This window comes from Pogoniulus pusillus, chromosome 4 (assembly GCF_015220805.1).
Source record: "Pogoniulus pusillus isolate bPogPus1 chromosome 4, bPogPus1.pri, whole genome shotgun sequence".
In the NCBI taxonomy this organism is placed as follows: domain Eukaryota; kingdom Metazoa; phylum Chordata; class Aves; order Piciformes; family Lybiidae; genus Pogoniulus; species Pogoniulus pusillus.
The window spans coordinates 15,711,795-15,735,735 of record NC_087267.1 but is presented as its reverse complement, the minus strand read 5'-3'; the positions used below and the strand labels follow the sequence as shown (position 1 = coordinate 15,735,735).

The following is a 23,941-nucleotide window of genomic DNA, read 5'->3' as shown; positions in this document are numbered from 1 at the left end:
TCTATAAAGCTGGAGGAGAAGGACAGAAAAGGCAATGACAATTTAGCTAAAGCACTTTTTTACCTCATATAAAGAGATGCTTGTTTGTGCTCTAAGCATTACCCCACAACAAAAGAGGATGTTCAGGAACACGTTAGGAGAATTATGACATGATTATATGCATAGCTGAGATTTACCAGGCACATTGTGTCATTTTTCTCCAGACTGAGAAACTGTTTTGAGAGGAAACAATTGATTTTTTTTTCCTGTGTGGCTAGCCTGAATGTTTTCATAAATAAGCATGTTGTCCTCTTTAAATGAGGACAAATTTTGTTTGTTTGGTTGGTTTTGTTTGTTTGTTTGTTTGTTTTTAAAGGGAAAATCCAAATAATTTTTTCTACTTTTTTTTAAACCTTTGAAATAATTTTTTTATTCTTACAGCCCTTTCCTGTTGTGGTTATTTTCAATTTAAAAAAAAAGCTTTTTTGCTTGTGTTTCCTTTTCTTTTTGCAGAATAAGGGAAAATGTTCATTTAAAACGGGTATGCAATTTACAGTGAGATGAAAAGTCTTATGAATTTGTATTAAAGAAAAGAGCTCTTTACAAGGGCTTGAAAAACCACGTTTTGAATTTAGATAAAAGCTGAGGAGAAGGAATTTAAAGGTTTTTTTTTTTTTTCAATTTATGGGATATATCCCACACCAAAGGCCTCTGCATTTTTAAAGGGCCAATTAAAATGTCAAACTTAGATTTCTAAGAACAGTGCATTGCTTTATCTTCATAATAGAGGCTGACTTTGTGTAAGAGCACTGGAAGCTGCATGTAACCTGTGTATGTCACAGTACTTGCTGTGGTCCAAGTTTCCTAGAACTGGACGGCCCTGGAACTGGAGCCTGTCCATAAATACATAAGTCTTGCAGAAACTAGAGCAGAGGTAAGATGGTGCATTCTGGCTCTCATGTTTAGATCCTGGAGCTGCAGATGACTGAGAAGTGTGCAGTTGTTCCCAGGAGTGGGGAAGAGTCCCTGGGCTAATATTCTATGAAGATAGAGAAATATGCATTGGCATTTTTCATGTGAAATAGCATAGAGCAGACAATTTCAGTTGGAAGGGATCTACAACAATCATCAAATCCTGCCTGACCAATTCTAAGCTGACCAAGATAAAGCATTTTATAAAGAGCATTGTCCAAATGCCTCTTAAACACTAACAGGCTTAAGGTGTTGCCCACCTGGCTAGGAATCTGGTTCCAGCTTTTGACCACCCTCACAGTGAAGAAATGCTTCCTAATCTCCAGGTTAAACCTCCCCAGGTGCAGCCTTGAGCTGTTGTGTGTTAATGAAATAATACTTTGTCCTGAAGTTTTTTGTTTGATTTGGTAGAACTGCTTGTAGAATGAGGCATAGTTTAACACTAAGTGCTGAGTTCTGGTTAAAATGTGTGGAGTGGAATTTATTGAACTTTGCTTGGGATAAGGCTCTCTGGAGTGAGATCATTATCCTAATCTCTAGGCTATCTTTTTAGTATTGGAAAGAACTCTTCAATTCCAGAGGACAACTCATGTTGTCCTAAGATGAGTCAGATGAATTATCTTCAGGAGGTCTCTGTAAAGGAAAGCTGTGATCACTAACTTAGTGCCTAACATTGAGATACTTAATGGTGAATAGGAAGATGCTTGCTCAGTGACTTTCTTTAATGATCAAAAAAGATGATCAAAAAAGCCCCTTCATTCTTTGTCAATTTGGGAAGCTTTGAACTTGGAGTGCTATCAAATGTGAGATATTTTAAGAGAAATTTTTAAAAGATTGATGTTCTGAAGATACACAGCTATAAATATCAGTACTAATAGTACAGATTAACAAAAAAGATCAGGTGGAATGCATAGCAGGCATCAATTACTAACCTCTGAAAATCTCGAGAGGGTGAAAGTCAAGATTTTCCTATAAACATGTGAAAGTGGTTTCAGACAGGTCAGAAAGGGCCGTGTTTTGGAGTGGACATCTGTGTTCAGGAGTAGTTGAGCACCCAAACTTATGAGGGAAAGAGTAAGAGGGAAATTGGTATATGGTTGATCAGACTGAGGGCAACAGGCCAATAGCTGCCAGGTTACCACAGCTAAGAACAGGGTCTGCGAGCTCTTAAGTGATAAATCTAAGGAAAACAGAGCCTGCAAGTACCATCCCTGTATTCAGAGGCCAGAATGTGGTGTTGGCTAAACAGCATGTGGAGCCAGCAATGACCTTGAAAGGCTCTGCAGAGAACAACCAGCTGCAGAGGGAGCTGAAGATAATGAAGGCTCCCCTTGCTAGGGGGTCACAGGACCACCGAAGCCAACGATGCACATGGGCAGTAGGGAAAGTCATTATGTAACAAACTGTGAAATAAGAGAGGAGCTTGGTTCTGCTTGGCTCAGCCTCCTGGAATGCACTGCCCACACATCACAGAATTCTGAACACATAGAAACCGAGAGCATAGGTGGCTGAACTGTGAGCAGCACCTGTCTCACCACCATAGCAGGTGCTGGTCCATGGTGGGGACGCCTACCTTTCGAGATGGCATCCGACCAGTTCTGCAATCTACACATCTCAAGGGGCTTTGCTGGCCAGTGGGATAGGGCGAGTATAGCCTGCCCTTCGATCAATAGAGCTACTCAGAATTGTTTGTCATACCTTATTCAGCATTGCAGTTTCTCCCTATGGCTGTAGTATGTGAGATGTAGATATACCTTTTTCATAATGGGTTTAGTGTTTAAGCTATAATAAAGTGTTGAAACTGTTCCTGGAGTGTGGTACCCATGTGTGAGAGCGGTCCCTGGGCCCCAGAGAACTCACTGGAAGAGAAAGGAGAAACTATGATTGTCACTCTGAAAATCGGCTATTATTTTTAGTATTTGAGGAAAAGCACAGTGTAGAACAGAAAGAAATCAATATCTAATATTTACAGTGTAACTATATGCCAAAACAATATTAGAATTAAAATACTGGGGAAAAAAAAGAATTACAAGGACAGAGAGAAATAAAAGAGAAGTATTACAGGACCAAATATAAATCTATATCGAGTGTGTTTAACTACATTCCAAATCCAAATTTGCTTTCCAAATCTTCTTTCCACAGCAATATCACAGATAGATGGACTAGTGTGAAAAGAACAGAAATATTGCCAGTATGAAGAGAAATCCATATCTACATTCCAAAATAATATTGGAGAGAGCCCAAAGTCAGACATTTGTAACATTCAATTTAATCTAATTTTACATTATGCAATTCTTGGAAGAGGAGAAAGTGTACCATCCAAACACATATAAAGGATGCTTAGTATGTGCATTCCACTGCTCTGAATCAATGCAATTCTCTTGCTGACTTAAATACTGCCTACATTTTCACCTTATATCCTCTTTTTTTCACTTGGAGATGCTGGATTGCTTCTAAATGAATTGCAGCTGGTGAAAGGAGAGGTAGTAATGTTATTAATGCTTCCATTTATGAAAAATGTTGGTCATAACCCTTTCAGCACAAGGAGTGAAAGTACCTCTGTTAGGTGACTTTGCATAGTAATACTTTGCAGTGGGCTACTGAGATTCCCAGTATTAGGAGGCAGCAGTAATGGTGAATCAACTGCTATCAGTGCTGCTCTACTACTTGAGTGAGACAACATAATACAGGAGAACTGAAATGTGTTGCTGGATATGAGAAGAAATGGACATTTTTCTTGTAACTGAGCCTGATATCAGTGTTAGCAGTGCAGCTACATTAGCTCTTGGTCTGTGCTTCTCTGCATGACCAACAGATGCACAGGATTTTTAAGCAGCAGAAGGGAAGTGGAAGAAGTGTTACCGGGTTGTTTTTTTAATGCCAAAGTTGAAAAGAGATTTTGCCCTTGTGGAAGCCTTTCCCCTCACATCTTTATTCCTCATCCTTCTACAGGTTTTAAAAAACTGCTGAAGTAATAGCCAGTCATTAGAAAAAAAGAGATTTGGCAGAGAAATAATTTTGTATAGGTTATTCTGGGATGTTTCTGATGGACAGAATGTATTTGGTAGTTGTGCTCAGTCAGTGCTAATAAGGCAATGTATTTCTCACATGACTTTTTTTTTAGTGCAAAAGTACTGATTCCTGTCACATTAAGCCATTTGCTTTTTGCTTTGACCCCTGTGAAACACTTGCATGATAAATCGATAACCTGCCATGTGTCAGGAGTAAATAATGACAGGAAGTGCTTTTCCTAATATTATTTAAGGGGCTATGTGAATAAGTTGAGAAACAAACTCACTGTAAAACTCTTCTCTTCCCCTGCCTGACTGGAAAAGCATCTGTCTATAGACTCCTCCCCTTCTACCTTAATTTCACATGAAGATTTGTAGGAACAGTACACATCAATGCAGTAACTCGTGATACCTGGTGGTTTGTAAAGGGAGGTGATTACAATATAAGTAAGTGCACAGACTGCAGCAAAATAATGCCCCTGGAAAACACTGACTGCACTTGTGATAGCCTCATTGTTGCTATGGTATCTCTTTCCATGTTTTTGGCTAATCTGTCACCAGGAGGAATTTGCAGCTGTCTCAGCATGTTTCTTATTGCCAGCTCATAGATCCACTATATCAGATCTGTCATTAAAACAGTAATGAGTGGTATGTTGAGATTTTTCTAGGAATGCATACATGTTTTGGGGGCAAACGAGCTGGTGATTGAATTAGGATGGAATTTTCAGGGATCAGGCTAGTTTTGTGTATTAGTCAGTAAATGTTGTTTTGATCTAACATTACAATTCTCTCATATAGAAGCTCAGTATTTTTTATGTGGCACCTAAACACTATTTTTTTTTGGGGTGCTTGAACATTTTGATGGAAATATTTGGCATTCCAGGCAACTTATATTACAAGGACTCATCAATATTCAGGTCTAGGCAATTCACTGGTTTCCTTTAAAATAGCTGCTGTATATCAAATGTACTTCTTTAACATGAACTTGCATGCCTAGTTCTACCCTATGGAAAGGTTTCTGTTGCAAGTCTGCATCTAACATAGATTTAGACCAGTAGCCTGATGGTGTTCATTATAGGCTACCCAGGGAAGTGGTGGAGTCGCTGTCCCTGGAGGTGTTCAAGAAAAGACTGGATGAGGCACTTAGTGCCATGGTCTAGTGATTGGATGGGCATGGGTGCTAAGTTGGACTGGATGATCTTGGAGGTCTCTTCCAATCTGGCTGATTCTATGATTCTAGGACACAGAAATCTAGAAAAGTCATGGTGTTTTCCCCAAAAGCAAATGAACTTGAAAATACCCACAAAACACAAGTTCTGGTGAAAAGGATTAAAGCAAAAAGTGCTGTGGTTTGAAATGTTGTAAGTGAAGTCATGGACTTAAAGGTCACACGTCTTGAGCAGGTTGTGACGGTTTGGGTGTTCCCTGCCCACCCCCCCCCCCCTCCCCCCAAACTTGAGAAATCACCCAGCCTAGACTCAGCTGGCTCTGGAAATTAAATGAAGCTTATATGTACCGCTTAGCACAATATACAAGCAGATATTTACAGTATATACAGTTATAGACAGAAATATACAAGGTAAAAGGTAATACAGAGACACAACTCCCCTCCCAGAAACCTGAGTCCCCAGGAGGGGCTCTCAACCACCCCTGCACCTTCCCTCTGCCCCTCTCAACCTTACCTCTGTCCCAAGGAAGAATGGAGGTTCAGACAGGGGGTTAGGAAGCAAAGCAGATTAGTCCAAAATGGAGAGTGAGGTTAGAGAGAGTAAGATGCAGCTCAGTCATCGGCCCAAGTGAGAGTGGTTATCTATGGTTTTATTTCTTGTTCCTATACATCTCAGCAAGCCTGTGAGTGAAGTAGACATCACCATTATTTTCTTTGCACAGCCTGTAATCTAGTTCTTCTCACCAAAACATTCTAGCCTGCTTCAAACTAGCACACAGGTGAAGATAATCCAGACAACTCCTAAGGCAGTTTCAGTCTTAACTTGTATTTAGTTCTGTTCTGACTTTGAGCCCTGTGGATACTGATTGTAGGATCTAAAAGTGAGCAGCAGAATGAAAAATGGGTTAAAAGCAATATGCATAGGTAGAATTGTTTTGGAAAAGAGTCTGTTAATATGTTACTTAAAGGAGAAGAATTCCTAAAGTCAGAATAGCTTTTACATTTTTTGCTATTAGCAGTTGTTGCCTAGAAGGTTTGCAGTTTTTCCTTACCTGTTTGCAATGCCTTGCTGCATCTCCTTGTGAATAGCCTTGTCTCTAGCTATTCAGAGGCAGCACTCTAATTTTTTTCTAAGACGCACTGTCAAATCATGAGGAATGGAATCTTTTACAATCCTTTCATCACATCCACAGAGTTTTAGTGATATGTGCTGTGGTTTATACATTTTTATGAGGGAATGGTTTTTGCTAAGGTAAGACTGCAACTAGCATCCATCGTAAAGCATCATTTTAGCTGCTGCAGAACCCGAAAATTGACACAATTACTCTGAAATGAAAGGAAAATATTTCTCCAATATTAAAAAAGAGGCAAATGGATTTCAGTTGTGTGTTGTAAACTAACTAATCGGTGATTTTTTAAGCATTATTTTCTTCTACACGGGAATCCTCCAATCCGTCAGTCCAGTCAAGAGGTTTTCTGCCTTTGTCCCAAAAGATTCATCTTGTGATTTCTTTTTCTTTTTTTCCTTTCTTCCCCCCGCCTCGGTTTGCACCTTGCTGGCATGTTTGAGATATTGATCTCATGTCTGAAGAACAGTTTTCTGCCTCTCTGATGGAAAATAAGAACTAATTCTGAAGGCTGTATGTAAATTACTGTTTTCTCCACTTCTCCAGGAAGTACGAAAGTCCTGACACTGAAATCAAAGATCACTCTCATTTGCAAATCCAGTAAGCCAATCTCCTTGCCCTTTCACAGTGGAGCAAGAAGGGCTCTTTGAATATCTAGCAGCCCTTTTTTAGTTTTCCTGAAACAATCTTGATCTTCTACTACCACCTCACAAGTTGCCCTATAGGAAGATGATATTGAAGTGCCGGTATTGTGTGAGTCATGGTGGCATGCTCTAAAACTAGTGCTTCTTCCTTATCTCACCCTCCTTTGCAGTCTCTAAGGACTTTTGGGGATCATTTCTGTAGGTCAGAAACAATGCATTTCAGCTCAGAGGGCCCTGGAGTATTCTGAAACCTCACATTACCTACTGCATAAATAGCTGCAGGCAGAGGTCTTGCCTCTTGCTGTGACTATTTGGCACAGGCTTCACGAACTGTGCATCACCGCTTAGTTGCAGAACTGATATGAGGGAGAGAAAAAGTGGCTCTCAACTGACCAAAAAGTTTTATGTTTAGTGCTTCCAAATCTCATAGTTTTCTGGAGGTGTTTCCTTGCTGATTAGGAATGCTTACAGAAAACCTCAGAAGTACAGCCCTGTCACAGGTCTGCTTTTCTTCCTTCTAATAGGGAAGGAAGGAAATGGATACTAATCAATAAAAAGTGAAGAAAGTCAGTTATGTAGAGTGTTATGCACAGTCACTGTTGAAGGAGTGACCGACTCTCAAACCAGTTGAAATCAGATGCTCTTGCAGAGCAGAGTGAGAATTGTTGTAAATCTAACTTGTTTCTCCATAAGAATAATGAAGATAGTCCTGTCCTGTCAGAGAACTGCTCAGAACGAAGGAAAAATGTATTTCAGGAAAGAATAAGTGAAAGATTGTTGTCTAGGACTAAATTAAAAAAGAAGAGGACCAACATAACATTAATTTTTCAGCAGAATTTCAACTTGTTGACTTTTTTTTTCCATATCTTTCCATTACTTGATTCCTTCATGTGCCCTGGTGAACACGAGCTTTATTTTAGGAATGAGTCTGCTGCTGTGTATGGAGAAAAGACTACAAAGGACTTTATATGTCCTGTGAAATGAACTACATTATTAGGATTCCTTCTCAGATCTTACAGTTCTCTTGTTCAACCCCTTCCGTAACCGCAGTGAGGAATGTCATAGAGCTTTGAAGTGAAGATTCTGAGTGAAGCTACAAAATATCAAGTTCACCATGACTTATTTCTGTGATGTGGCCTGTAGAATTATAGTGACAAGACCTCTAAACCCAGAAGTGAACACAGGTGTGTCTCCAGTTAATGAAGAAGAATATAATCTCAAGGAATCAATGGATGACATCTCACCAGCATGTATCTCTGATTCAGTACTAACAGCAAATTTGAGTTTTAATGGAGCAGCATATTTTAAGAAGTTCAAGACAACTTTGCCACTTTGAGAATGCCTGACAATATCTTCCTGATGCCAACCAGAAGGACAACGTTTTGTTCGTTCATCTTGGATTAAGCTTTGTGCTCAGGAATGTGCCCCTGTCAAAAGAAGGCCAAAGGACTTTACATCTACTTGTGCTGATACCAATTCAGGCAAATGCATTGAAAAATCAAAGTTGTTCCTCTAGAATTCTGAGATATTTCTCTCCTGCCTCCTTGTCACCTTTTCAGCATGACCTTAGAAAGTGAACATAGCAAATGTATCATTTTCAAGGCATCATTCTAATGCCAGTTATTAATGGTCAACATTTTCAAAGTACAAAGAAGTAACAGAGTTTCTCCTAAAAAAATGCAACATTGGCAAATTTGAAGCTGATTACTTGCAAAGCCTATTTCTTTTTAGAGAGTCATTCAAGAAATTGCCAGAGTCCTTTTTCTCTCTCTTGACCTCAATGCACATTATTAGTATGCATATTCCTGAAATTTGAAGGCAACAAACCTTTCAGAGCCCTTTTGTCTTTCCTTCATTACTTGAGATTTAGAATATCAGTGACTAATTGAGATTAACTACTCTTGTTCATTCATACTTGGGTCACATACTCATCAGAAGATAATGAGAAGGTATGAGGACAACTGGTCATCTTCAGATTAAATTGAAAACCAAAGCAGATTCTTGCTTAATTTTCTAGAGTTCATGTTTCCTTTTCTGTGTGCTATGAAGTTCTAAAGCAGTATCAAGCTGGTCCTCAGTATAGAGGAGTTTCAAGCTGTTGGAACTTTCCACTGGAAATCTGCATAATACTCAAAACAAGAAGACGTTTCTGGTCAATTCAGGAACGACGCTAGTAACTTGCTTCAGTTCATCATTCATTCAGAACAAATGCCAGAGAAAAGCACCAAAGCCAAAATTTGCTGGAATACCATTGTGTTATGATATCTTCTTCCAAGAATGCCACAGGAACTTGTGACCATTGCATGTGAAAAATGCAAGACCGACACGGAATTTGAGGCACAAATGGTGGATTTGCTGTTTCACATTTGTTACATTGGCAGCACTAGTTGCTCTTTTCCCTTCTTTGGTGATCAAGGTGACTCAGTATTAGCTGGGGATCAGCAAACATAGTCTTGACTACTCCTTAGTGAATCAGACTATATGTATTTTCTCCTGGGCAATAAGAAAACCTTCTAATTGATCATCTGCGATAGCTTTTCAGGTGTAAAGCCCCTCAGTCTTCCTTTACTTCAGTTCTTTTAGGATTGGAGACAGAGCTACAGGTATTCTGAAATCCTCCAAATCTGCCACCTTTCTTCTGTTTCTTGTCTGCACTGCAGTGATGGTGTGATGGGTACTCACACAGGAGAAAGTGAAAATTAAATTCCCTTGACATAATTTTATGTCCTCTGAATGGGTACCCACTACTCTGTCAACACCCACCACTTGGCTAAAATGTATCCAAGCATGGGAAAGTCTTTTCTTCATGTGGAGATTCTAAATGGATGGAAAGAGAAAGGCAAACAATGGAAGGGTTTCAAGTTGATGGCTGATTCACTGTTTTTAAACTTTTTTTTTTTTTTTCTGCCTGGATATTGCTCTGCTATTTTCTAACTTGTTTTTTAGTTGTCTTATATTCCCTCAGCTGTGGCAGTATACCTGGAGCCAAATGTGAGTGCACTACCTCAAAATGCCAGCAGTGGAAGTTGGTAAGAAAGTGGGGAAAAATCACCAGAGGAATCTCTGAAGCTTGGGACAAAGGCAGAAAACACATCAATACTGCACTAGCAGAGCAGCAGGTACCCTCATAGAGAAGATAAAATTACAGGTAAGGAAATAATTTACATTTCTATTTTGGTCTTGTCATAATGGCTTATTACTCTCCATCCAAAATCACAGAAAAAATAACACACCAAAACACCTGAAGAAGAAAAATATTTCAAATGTTATGAATTTAGACTACCTGATTTTATAGTGGGGATAATTTGAAATTCAGTCTTACTCAATTTATGGGAAAAAATATATGGACAGATGAAAATCCATTATACCTATCGGACAATTTCAAGCCTCAACCTAGTTTTAAAGCAAGGTTCTTCATTTATTTTGCCCTCCCCCCCCGCCATTGTTTAGAGTATTCAACACAAGAAACTGCTTGTCACAGGGCTTTCTTTCTCATTAAGAAAAAAATAGACTTTTCTTTAGGTAAGTGAGGTCAAATAAAGCCAAAGATGGAAAGACTCTGTTTCCATCCCTCCTGCATTTGCTTTCTCACAATCGAAAGAGTAACGTGGACTCTTTATTGTTCTTCAGTTTTCTCATCTGTAAAAAGGAGGGAGGTTGTTTTTATCTTCCACCTGAGATAGCTGTGTGGACTAAGTGGTGTAATAGAGAAGAAAATTACATATATTTAATTTTCTTGCAGTCATTTATGCCGCCGTGCTGCAGTCCCACTGTGGAGTTGTGATCGGCACAAAAACCTCAAGAAGCTATATCCTTGTCTGAATTGCTACACTTATTATCTGTTACAGAAAGGTTTACATTTAAGTCTTCTTTTATTATAAAACTGCTGTCTGTAAATGAAAAACTTTGCTAAGTTAAAACTTAGTTTTTCTGTTGAGTTGTAGAAACATTGAGAGAGCTTAGGTATGTGCATCACAATGGCATTACCTTTTGGAAGAGAATAATGATAATGAAGTAAATTTGGAAGACCAAATTAATTTGATTTAGCCTTGTTTGGAACTCCTGTGTGTTCATCTGCTATACACTATGATAACTGTCCCAGTGAGTTGTATCACTTAAGGTTATGTTGTAAACTCTCAGGTTCAAGGAAATGGTATTTAAAAGTGTAGAGATTTTATTAAAGCAACAAATTATTGTGGATAGGAGTTTATACTTGGAATGTATGGTTCTAGTCATCTGCAGCATGACATAGACATTAAAAAGCCTAAATAAAAATATAAAGGGGGGAGGGAGGAGAGGGACAATTAATAACATTTTTGTAAGCATTATTTAAAGAAATATAAGTAATCTTTTGAGGTACTGTGCAGCCCTTTTTGGAAGCAAATAGCAGGTCCAGAAACTACATCAAATACCTAGACAAGAAACTGTCTGTCTGAATTGAGTATCATCTTTTGCAATGTGCCATTGTTTTATGATGTTCCTGTAACTTACTAAGCATAGAAATTATTCTAAGTAAAGTTCTGCTCAGGATGCTCACATTTTTCCATTTTAAATGTTTGGGGAGGGAGCGGTGTTATTTATTTATTTGCTTTAAACATATATGGGGAGAACACAGATCTCTAATTTAGAAGGAATTTTATCCAACTTAATTCCTTTTTTTTTTCTGTACCACAGGTCTGTCCATGGGATTATTTTCAGAGAACTTTTCAATTACTGTTTTGTCATAGTTAAATATTGCTGATACACTTGCAAACATGACTCTTACCCATCACTTTCTATTGCTTTTTGGTGGCAAATCAATGAGTTTGATTTTGAGTATGTTTAAACCTTTTCCTCAGGGGTTACCATTATTGCATGAGAGTGTTTTGGGGACCATACTCCTTTGCTAAAAGAAGTTGCTCTAATTCTGAAGTATGTTTTTCCTGTCATTTTGTGCTTCTCCTTGTCAGTTAAAGAAAGTTCCATCTATCCCAGTTTTATTTTCTGTAACATAAGAGTGTAGTACTTGACATGTGTTTGTTTCTTAGGCAAACGTGTAAAACTCCTCAAGTCCGAATGGAGAAGTAGAGAAAGGAGGTTTCTGCTGTGCCTGATGACAAATTTTGATTTTTCCACACACACAAAACATTCTGGCTCCGTGTTGGAGCGCTAGTTGTGATGAATTCTAGTCTTGGTCGGATTCTAAGGAAGGGCCAGAACGTTCGTTGAGGAATAAAGAGTCAAACCACTCCAGAAAATGTGTTCCAGCCCTGGTTTATTACTCACAGAGCAGCAGGTGTGTACAAATACAGGTTTACACAGTATTAACAGGAATTGTTGTACCTTAATCCTCATTGTAGTTGCTTAGTTTGCTCCAGACACCCCTGAATCACTGGCAAAATTATTTGGGCAGAGCTTCAGGAGGGTGGTTGAAGGAAGAGACTGCCATACACTCCTAAGTGGACTCTGTATGTCAGTCAGATGCTTCTGGGAGCTTTAAAATGTCTTTCTTTGCTCACCCTCCTTTGAAGGTAGACTCAGTCGATGAACTTAACTTATTGTGGGAAAGCAACAGATGCTCTGGAGAAGTGAATAGCACTTAGAAAGGAGGCACATCTTGGAACATTGTTAGGTGCTTCTTTATAGATGAAAGCTCTGCATCCCACACTGGATTACCTAAAGTTTAGAGATTACAGATGTTTTCTGTCTACAGAAATTATGGATGTTATCTGTCTAATCTTAAAGCCACATTTAAGATGAAGAACTCTATAATTTTCATGAACTTATGCCATGCTCTGAAGTATTTTTCTTTTGCCTCTTTTTCCAGTGCTAACATTAAGATTATTTGAAGCAAATGGAATCCTCAATTTGTGTGTGAAAGTTTTCCAAAGCCTTTTAGTTTTAATTACAATTTTTAACTGATTGCCTAGGTCTTTACTTTAACATCAAAAATCTCCTGCTGAAATAATTAAGAGTGGTAGGAAAACAAGAAATGCAGAATTCTGCTTCAAATGACATTGTGCAAAATCTGTTTTCAGCATGTTTATGTCTTTCTAATGGAAGGTCTCAGGCACAAGAATTATCCCAAATGCAATTCTGATTAGTCACAGTGCAATGAAAGTATAGAAGAATTAAGGGCTTTAAAGTCTGGTGGTTATCAAAGACGTGGGAGACTTCTGAGCCATTTAAGTGTAGTGGGAAATGTCCTGTTTAATTAATAAAATGAGCTAGAGATGTTTGCCAAAGGACAGACATGAAGATCTAGAATTCTAAATTGCTCCATTACAGGCTTGGGAACATTTAAATAGCACTTCTCATATTAAAATGACTAAAGTAAAGTTAAGGTAAACATTTCAAACTCTTGAGTCTTGATATAAAGTTAGAGAGGGTCAAAGTTTTATGAAATAGCTATCATTAAATACCTTGTGATGGTTTGGGTGTTACCCCCCCCCCCCCCCCCCCCCCCACTTTAGAAATCACCCAGACTACTCTCAGTCAGCTGTGGGAATATAAACGAAGCTATTTATTTACAGCTAGCACAATATGCAAGCAGATATTTACAGTATATAGAGTTATATACAGAAATATACAAGGTAAAAGGTAATACAGAAACACAACTCCCCTCCCAGAAACCTGAGTCCCCAGGAGGGGCTCTCAACCACCCCTGCACCTTCCCCCTGCCCCTCTCAACCTTACCCCAGTCCCAAGGAAGAATAGAGGTTCGGCCAAGAGGTTAAGAAGCGAAGGTGAGGTTAGGGAGCTGTAGCTCAGTCAGAAGCCTGAGGCAGAGAGAGTGAAAAAATGGTGAGTGTTATCTAATGTTTTTGTTTCTTCTTCAGCAAGACTCTGAGGGAAGTAGACATCACCATTGTTTTCCTTTCACAGCCTGTAATCTAGTTCTTCTCACCAAAACATTCTAGCTTGCTTCAAACTAACACATACCTGTTTTTTCTAACTGCTCAGAAATCACTCAAATTTTGCCTTCTGTCATTAGTCCAAGTCAAATAGCAGTCTGTGACACTGAAACTAGCATAGTTGATCAAACATACCCTTGAAATGTGATTGAATCACCTTAAAACTTCTCATGCTTTTGCAATAATGCCCTGACACCCCAGTAACTTAGTTATCTAGTATAAACATCCAAATCCATACCTATCTACCATTAAGAGCGTAGGCATACGGACCCCTATTGTAAAAAGGTCCTTTATGACTCTTCTTTTACCACCTTCCTCACTTCTGTAGGTAAGAAGTGACAGGATTCTCAAGCTGTGAGGAGACTGTGAGCCTTTCCTTTGTTAACATTTGCAAAGTACTTTTGAGTATCACTTAAAAGGCTGTAGTGTTAGATCTGAAGCACATTCCAAACTTGCAAGTTGAGCTATTCAGACACAGGTGGCAATGTGAATTGTCATTTGCTGTTGTAAGGCACGTATTCATTTTGAAGTTCCAGGAAATAGTGCCCTTCCATCTGCTCAGAAGGTTTATTTCCAACCTCAACTTCACTTTCAGAGGACAGAAGTTGAATAAATGCATTGGCAGATGTTTGTTTCTTGTTGTATGGTCCCTTCTGTCTCTTCAGTGTGATATTCATATTAGGTTTTTCACTACCAAACAGTTAGGACATGGAAAAACATGACTGACATAGCCCTCTTGAAGTCCATTCCTTATTAGGAAAGGTTTGCTAAAGAATCAGATGGGTTTTGACCATATTTTATTGTTTTTTCTCTTTATGTACAGTGTAAGAAAGGATATAAGCACAAAGATGAAATCAATGGAAATATACTGCATACAAATAAGGGTTGCTTTGGTACAAGACCTTTGTTTTATCTCCATATCTTCATGGAAAATCCATAGCTAGGCATTTCTTCAAGTCAGTTCTTGTCACTGTATATATTAATTAGACAAAATACCAGTGTCCACACAGACAAAGCTGAAGCTGAAAGCCAAGGGCAAAAAGCTGTTTATTGCTATATCCACAGTCTTTTATACCCCATGCTACAAGTTGCAATGGTTCTACAAGGTGTGGAATGCAGTGATTGGGCAAAATATCATCCCCAACATTCTTATTGGGTAACAGTGAGGTAATAGTGAGATGTTTGCTGTTTTAACACAGACTTCTTTCAGTTCTTTGTTCTAAGTTCTAAGTCACTTCTCTGCAAATGCTACGCAAGGTGAGAATACCAATTTACTACGTTTCTATCTTCAGTCTTACTGTGCTCCAAAGATACATCATTTGTCACATTTAGCTGACTCCTTTTTTTGATTCCCACACGTTCTTAGACCTTTTTCTTACAGCATTGCTTTAAGGGATTCTTGTGACATTCCCTGTTATTGTGTCACGTTGATCATCTTTGTCTTGAGATTATCCGACCCAGACAGCATGGGTTCATGAAAGGCAAGGTTCCTGCTTGACGAACCTGATGTCTTTCTATGTGAAAGTGACCTGCTTAGTGTGTGAGGGAAAGGCTGTGGATGTTGTTTACCTGGACTTTAGTGAAGCCTTTGATGCTATCTTCTGCAGCATTCTCTTGGAGAAACTGGCTGCACATGACTTGGGTGATTGGATGCTTCTCTGTGTTAAAAACTGTCTGGATAACTGGGCCCAAAGAGTTGTGGTGAATGAAGTTAAATCCAGTTGGTGGCTGGTCACAAGTGATGTTCCCCAGGCTCTCATTTGGGGCCACTTTTTTCAATATCAGTGGTCTGGAAGAAGAGATTGAATTCTCCCTCAGTAAGTTTGCAAATGGCATCAAACTGGGTGGGGGTGTTGATCTGTTTGGAGGTAGGAAGGCTCTGCAAAGGGATCTGGACAAGCTGAGTCAATGCACTGAGGTCAATTGTATGAGGCTTAACAAAGCCAACTGTTGGATCCTGCACTTGAGTCATAACAAACCCATGCAGTGCTACAGGCTTGGGGGAGAGTGGCTGAAAAACTGCCCTGCAGAAAGGGCCTGAGAGTATTGATTCACAGCCATTTAAACATGAGCCAGCAGTGTGCCCAGGTGGCCAAGCATTCTGGCCTGTATGAGAAATGGTGTGGCTGGCAGTAGTAGGGAAGATCATGCTCCAGTAGGAGCTGCTCCATCATTTTTCCAGGGATGGAGGTGAGGCTGACTGATCAGTAGTTCCCTGGAACCTCTTTCTTTCCCTTTTTGAGGACTGGAGTGACATTGGCTCTCTTCCAGTCCTCAGGCATCTCTCATGTCTGCCACGGTTTGGCAAAAAAGATGGAGGGTGGTGCTTGGCTTTGCAGACTTGAGTTTGTTTTTAGTGTAGATTTTGTATGTGGGTTTGTGATAAGCATAGAAAAAATGGAAAAATATTTCACTCAAAACCCCAAATTTACAGAGTTGTGTTACAAAATGTTCCCAAACACATTTAATTCAGTATACTGCTCTTCTAACTTTATTAAATAGTAATTATGTTCCTAATTTGCATGTATAAACTGTTCTGTAGTTGGCAAATAATTAGTGATTAGAAGATTTGTGCTATACCTACTTGTGATCCTGTAAATTTGGTGCTTAGGTGCAGGAAAGTAAGAAAAAGTGCTTTATTATTCAGGGGATATTTACCCAGCTGTTCATTACATTTCAGTCTTGCTTTTCCTCACCTCTTCTAAGGCAGGAGGATTTCTTGAATAAAAATAATCATGCTAAGATTCTGTGAGGCATCTATTCTTTTGAAGTAGATTGTATTATTGGTTGTATTCATCAGCTGTGGGAATTTGAAAAGTCAGGACACTTTTCATCTGTTGTCAGCACCACCAGAGGGGAGACTATCCAGAAAAATCTCCTGAACTGGTAGCTTTTCTAATGTGCTACCTCTGAGGTCTTTTTCTCTCTATCCCATTCTGGGTTACCCTGGCAAAAATGTTTTGCCCGGATCCTGAATCTATTGTGAACATCTATCAAGCAGAGAAAGAGCAAAAACAAAAACCTGATTTGCATTTAATTATATATTGTTGTTTTAAAATAAAAGAAGTGTTCACATACAGTTGCCAAATTTCATCAGCCAGTCACTAATTTAGATTAAAAAGTCTACAACTGCAAAGTAATTGTACTTTAATTGCATATTTAGTACAGGGAAGTGAAGAGAGTCTAATGCATTGTATTTATGATATAGCAACCATGTGAAAAAATACATTAGCATAAAAGGAGTAATTATGTTTCAAGAATGATCAAATTCATTCACATCAGCACCTAAGACACTAAAGGGTTTATGTGCTTTTCTGGCATTGGTATCATTAAATGGCAGCAAAGTTAATTTTCCATACATATTAATTATTATCTGAAAATTTGATTTGAGTTGATTTGCACCTATCCAGTGTGCTACTGTTCTCTCAGGTTTATAAGGTTAGACACCCACTGCTATGAGAACCCATTCTATAAAGACCTTTGGCACAGTACCTTACTTCCCAGACACTCCAACCAAATAACTTTTTCTCTGTCCAAAATTAAGCATTTTGAGGAACTAATATGACTAGATATTTGCTGGTGTTGCACCTGGGATAAATGACTCTTGGTTCACCAGTTTGGTTAGATGGTCATTCTCCACGTTATTTCCGTGTGGCAGTGAGTTATATGCTTACTTAGAAGAGGCGTGCACAGCTAACATAGTCTAGGATTGGTACATGTGGAAAGTACACCTTGGTTCAGGGTTACAGGCATGGTACAGATAGGTCACAATCCCGCAGGGTCAGCCCCCTACGGCTGTCTGACCCTGCCCCCTTGCAGCTGGCACTCCACCTCCTGCAGCTGCATGTGGGGTGCTATTATTTAGCTTCTCGCCTTCAAGGATGCTTCCCAGCACAGGTGTTCATAGTTATCATTTCGTGTCCTGTTAGCAAAAATCTCTCCGCAGATATTAGCTGAAGTTTCATTGCTGCTTTAGCAAACTGCCTCTAGCATCCAAGAGCTCTATTCCTTCCCTAATGTGTATGGATATACAACTTCCATTAAGGTCAGGATAGTGCTTGCACATAACAAGTATTACCTTTCTACAAAGAGGGAAATGTGTGGTACTCAGAGTAGGATTGTGTGGTTGTGTGACTTGAAAATTAACAGAAAAGAAAAAAAGCATGGAAAAAAAAAATAAGAGGCAAGCAGCCCTGAAGGAAAGGTCTTGAAGGTACTAGTGGATGAGAAGCTCCACATGAGCCACCAATGTGCACTTGCAGCCCAGAAAGCCAACTGTATCCAGGGCTGCATCAAGAGAAGCATAGCCAGCAGGTCAAGGGAAGTGATCCTCCCCTTGTGCTCCACTCTGGTGAGACCCTGCCTGGAGTACTGCATGCAGTTCTGGAGCCCCTATTACAGGAAAGATATGGATGTGCTGGAGTGTGTCCAGAGAAGGGCCACGGAGGATGATCAGAGGGCTGGAGCTACTCTCCTGTGAAGACAGACTGAGAGAGATGGGGCAGTTCAGTCTGGAGAATAGAAGGCTCTGAGAAGACATTATTATGGCCTTCCACTATCTGAAGGGGGCCTACAGGAAAGCTGGTAAGGGACTTTTTATGGTGCCAGGTAGTGATAAGACTAGGGGGAATGGAGCAAAACTAGAAGTGGGTAGATTCAGACTGGGTATTAGGAAGTTCTTCACCATAAGGGTGGTGAGACACTGGAGCAGGTTGCCCAGGGAGGTGGTGGAAGCCCCATCCCTGGCTGTTTTTAAGGCCAGGCTGGACGTGGCTCTGGGCAGCTTGATCTAGTGTGAGTTGTCCCTGCCCATGGCAGGGGGGTTGGAACTGGATGGTCTTTGAAGTTCCTTCCAACCCTGACAATTCTGTGGAAAACCCCACTAATGTAACTGTCAAATAATTGGGAGAGCGCTGCCTGACTTCTCCTGAAGTCTGTGTAAACAAAATGACCTTGGTACGTGATGAACCACCTGTTCTAGAGCAGAGATTTGAATGGCTATCCAGTTGGTTTTTTTTTTCTTCTTTATATCACCTATTTATTCTATGTGAGAGTGTCTGTTGCTTTTTGAGGGATATTTTCACCACACACAGAGCTAGATGAGAGGAGCAGAGAGGCCTGCAGACTGTGATGGTACTGAGTTTTTTTGTGACTAAAGAAAACATCTTTACACTTTCAAACAGCCATATGACTCAGCAGCCATGTATGTGTGAAAATACTCTGCTAGCTGCAGTTTACCACCTTAACCTATGCATTATCAGATGTAATCTAGATGTAATAGAAATAATAAGTGACAGAGAGGCCAACCCCCCTGCTCAAGCAGAGATCCACCTGGATCTGGCTGCACAGGAGTAGATGGCTTTTGCATATCTTCAAGGATGGAGACTCTACAACCCCCTGAGCAACCTGTACCAGTGCTCAATCACCTTCACAGTAGAAAACATGCTTTCCTGGGAGGGAAACTCCTCTGTTTCAGTTTGGGCTCCATGGCTCTTGTCCTGGACATCACTGGGGACCACTTGAAGGGACCCTGGCTCCACATTCTTTTCACTCTCCCTTCAGGTACACATCGATGAGATCCCCCTAAGCATTCTCTACTGCAGGCAGAGCAGTCCTGGCTGTCTCAGCCTTTTTTCATATGAAGGTGCTCCAGTTCCATATTTGCATTAGTGGCCCTCTGCTGGATTCTCTCCAGTAGCTCTGTGTCTGTCTTTTGCTGGGAAGCTTTCAAGAGAAGCTAATAAAATCCACATGTGAACAGGATCAGAAAATGTGTAGTTTTGCATTATACAGCTCAGTGGCACCTAGGTCCATGGGTAGAACTCCAGCTGTTACAATAAGGCAAAAACTAAATAACAGTAGGATGCTGTGTCAGCCTTTTAAGCTTTGGTGTGGGGCATAGACTTTTAAAATTAATTCTTAATTATTTTTTCAGGCAATCTTTCTCTATATAAGGGGCTCAGATGAAGCTGTTTCCAAAGGCTAGAACAAAACAAAATAAAAGCAGTGTAATAACTAAAGCCATGTATCATAAAAATCACAAAGCACAGTTTTATTGTAGCGTTCTTAAGTGCAGCACATAGAAGCAACAGGTGGAGAAGGCAGACTGAAGTAATGAACTCCTTGAAGACTCTTTAATATTCTGCTCTCTGTTCATGCACTGCAGAGCTGACAAGAGCTGTATGCAAACAGTTCTGCTGAGGGCAAAAGAATGTTTCACCATTAAGGAGCATGATGCTTCTCTCTGTGACCAAAATGCTCCTTGATGTCATTAAGTGTTCTTGTGATGTTCCAATGGGTTGTTCCTCAAGAGGTGAGGTGGTGTACCTTGACACAATTTGATATTGAAATATAACATGATCATTAATTGTATCCACTGACACAGCAGAAATATTCCTCAAAGTGATGTTTCTTTGATATGGTGCAGTTTTTTTGCTTTTAATGTTTAAAATCCAAATAAGACACAGGGAAAGTCTAACTACTGTGAAATGCTCTGTGTTATACTTTCTCTGTGGTCCTTCTGTTCCACTCTTGTTTCATGTTAGGCTAGGTGAAACCACTCGAAGTGAACTCCTTGGTAGTTTTTTGTACCTTGCAAATGACAGGATATGTCTCTCTTGTTTATGCATGCATGATTTTTGTTCTGTTTTTCCACTGATTATTCGTTACTAAGATGCATTTAGCCCTTAGCAGGACATTCCCTTTTCCAACTTGAACAATTCAGTGATTCTCTGGTAGCGTTTTAAAGTAGCATGCAAAGAAAGGAAGAATACATCTCCGGTATCAGTCACTGTTGCACTCAATGGCTAATATTTTAAAAGCATAGTTGTTATCATGAAGAAGTTATGATATTGAAAAGGATGAACACACATTTTTCTTGAAACCAATGCTTTTGACTTTTGCAGGTTGGTAATTTATGACCTTCAGATTTTTGCTTTATTTTTTCCTCCACTTTTAAGCCTGATCACATTTCAGTTTCTCCTTGTCAAGTCCAATTTCAACAAAGCACACAATCACGTAATTTAAGTTGAGGAGCAATCCGATGTAAAACCATTGAGATTTACTCACTTATTTTAAGAACAATGGCAAGAGCTTTGCTGGACAGAGATTTTGTAGTTCAGTCTCAGTTTGCAGTACTTTGGAAGTAGATTCTCTCTGTACAGTTTTGATTTTCTGATTTTCTGTTTCTTTACAGGTAACTCGATAGCTAAAGACAAATCAAGTCAGTCTGAAGGCTGGCAACATTAAATGCAACACAGAGGAATTTCATTCCTTCAGGCAATCCTCAAAGTGAAATTTTATACTGCTGGGGTGTATCCTTCAGAACCAATTGTTTCACTGAGAACCTGACTTGCAATCAGCAGCAGCTTTAAGATCAAAACTGCTGGAAAGTTGTTCTGAACTTCTGTGTTCATGAAGATTTCGACTGATTGAACTGTGTACACTTGTAAAATTGCACTTACGGAGGAATTTGCAGCTGTAATCACAAGAATTGATATTCCAAAGGTGCAGAAAAGCAGCAATCTTTTGGATTCTTCATTCCAGACTGGCGGCTTTTCATCTCGATGAAGTCAACCTCCAAAATATACTGGTTCCTTCTCTCTAAACTGATCCCAGCTCCACCATTCAGATTGCTAGTGGGACTGCACAGCGCTTCAATTACCTTTCTGTTGCACAAATTGTCCTCTGGCATGGCGCAGTTTTAGACATTTTAATTTGAATTCGAACCTTGGCGCTTTCAAAGGTACATATTTAAACATCTCGGAGTTGTTTTTGTTATAGGAATGGAAATATATATCCATTGTTAATAATTATTGTTGACAAGTAATAGTTATCCGAATCCATCGGTCATATTAGAATGTGTAGTCAGGTTGACATGTTTCCCTAAGGCTAACCAACTGCTGCAGCTCTCTGGCAGTTAAAGAAAGAATGGTCAAAAACTCAATTACCGCTTCCATCATAAGGCATTTTATACCTTAAGATATACATTTCCATTCAGCCTGAAGGAAATGGGTGTTCCCAATATGTACTTTGCTTTCCCAACCTTTAAGTCATTGAAATTCATGATAAGGAGACGATGACAGTGTTTAATCATGTTTTTTTTTTAATATATATAAGTGTAGGCAGGGATGTAAATGAGTTTTACCATGCTGAAATTGGAAGGTAACAATTCAGATATTTTGTCTTTTTATCAAAAAATAAAATCTCTTGCTGCTTGACCCTAAGTACTGTTGGATGCTTATGTAGGTGTGTCTGCTAGAAAGGAAAGAAGTCCTAGTGCCCTCTCAGATTTAGTTTGTAGGTATTTTGCTTGCTTACAGTCATACAATTCAGGTTTGATCCTTGCCAAAATCACATTTACTTTGTTTTGTTTTGGTTGGTTTGTTTGTTTTTATTTCAGTATCAATTTTTTTTTTTACTTCATTAACTGCTGTTACATGAAAAAAAAAAGAACTCCTCAATATTTAAAGGCCTTAAGCATCTATGAGCTTTTTTCTAAGTTGTTACAGAATGTATAATTTTATACTCCATTTACTGTATATTGTACCCTCTGTAATATTGATACGACAGAAATTTGGCAGTTCCTTTTAGTGACACTGCATAAGCATGCTGACTGGAGAGGGAGAGTGAGTTCTGACTGTGTATTTTGATGCATTGAAATGTAAACCATATACACTTTATGGTAGTCAAATATATATAGGGGTGAGCTTGTTTAAAAGTCCTGTGCAGTTACCAGACTCCCAGAGAAAGAGGGAAATTATTTTAGCATTACGAGCCATTAACATGCCTAGGTAGTTACATATACAATTCTATGATGGATGAACACCCTGGAGTGCTCTGCTTGTCACAGTAGCCCCTGCTGATCCAAAACCATTTCATTACCTCTCCTGTATCGTTGTACAGGAGAGCTTAAATAAAATAAATGACTGTTGGGAATAAAATTGAAAAGTATATTTTGTCATTCTGTGGAGAAATGATTAAAAAATGTTGGCAGGGAAGGATTCTGTTCGGATCAAAATTTCATTAGGATAAACTAACTGTAGCAGCAACCAAGTATCTCAGTATTTTAGGATGGATTAATATTGTATGAACTTGTGCTAGCAGGTGCAGGACAGAAGGCAGCATCTTAAGGAGACTATCGGGAACAGCGAAAAGTGTAAATGTGCTGTTTTGTCAAATCTGAATCTGGCCTCTCTTTGGTCAAAAATCTACATCATACTTCTCAATGTTTGTTTACTTTGTTTCTTTGTTCTTAAGCCAACACTGAAAATACTGTATTGTATAGAAATGTAACGCTGCGTATCAATAAGTGACAATAAATGGATTTTCAAATATGCTGAATAGATTACCTGCAGTAGGTTGATGTTGTGAATATTTATAGCCAGTGAATAAAATTGTAATATAAAATAGAGCTCCATGTATGGATGTTTACCCATGGAACAAAACAACTTTGTTTCACTGAATGAGAATCTCAAGGGTTACATGAATTTTGTATTTCTTCAGTAGAGCTGGGAAGACCTCCTGTCACTTTGGAAAGTCCTTTACTGAAAGAAACTGATCTCTAGCACAGCTAATGTTGTATTTTGATGGGAATTTCTGGTGGATGTTTTCAGGCCAGACCAAATGAAAAAAGAGTAATTTTTTTCCCTTTCTCTTCACAGAATGGGAATCCTGAAAAATTCTCCTTTAGACCTTTTCAGTAGCCACAGAACATGATGGACATTCCTGAAAAGGTCACATGTCAGGTCAATTTGCCAAACTGTTTCAAAGAAAAAACAACCAACCAAACAGGCAAAGCAAAACCCTAGTTCAAAAATGAACTCCTGAACCAAGCTGGGAAACATAGTTCAGCTGTCCATAGTGCCTGTTTTAGCTCTGCCTTGAAAATTGAGTACAGGTGACTAGAACAGCTATGGACATTCATCGTAATCAGGCGAAGATGAATCTTGCTTCAATCACTCCTGTGTTCTTTATATACTGCTTCCCATATTGTTTGGCATACCCAGCTTCATTTTATTACAAAGATGATCAGACATTATGGTCAGAGGGAAATCTGTGTTGCCCTTTGAATTCAGCAGTCATCAGGAACTCTGAACTACAGAAGAATGTGTGTTCCTATTCTGCAGTTCCATGTGGCAGCACATTG

The 23,941-nt window shown here is 39.2% G+C and overlaps 1 protein-coding gene across 4 annotated transcripts in view; it reads left to right on the top strand.

The window, feature by feature from the left end:
* The window catches only part of TAFA2 (TAFA chemokine like family member 2), a 237,805-nt gene extending 214,599 nt beyond the window's left edge, over positions 1-23,206 (top strand). For 2 of the 4 annotated variants that reach the window (XR_010302066.1, XR_010302067.1), the window contains exons 5-8: positions 9,867-10,049; positions 10,644-10,753; positions 11,929-12,176; positions 20,990-23,206. Coding sequence is in view for 1 of the 4 variants with exons in the window: in XM_064142241.1 (XP_063998311.1) it covers positions 20,990-21,001 (12 nt within the window). In the remaining 3 variants the exon portion in view is untranslated. The remainder of the gene's footprint in view (positions 1-9,866; positions 10,050-10,643; positions 10,754-11,928; positions 12,177-20,989) is intronic. The other 2 variants (XR_010302068.1, XM_064142241.1) reach the window with 2 other exon arrangements.
* Positions 23,207-23,941: the final 735 nt, after the last annotated feature.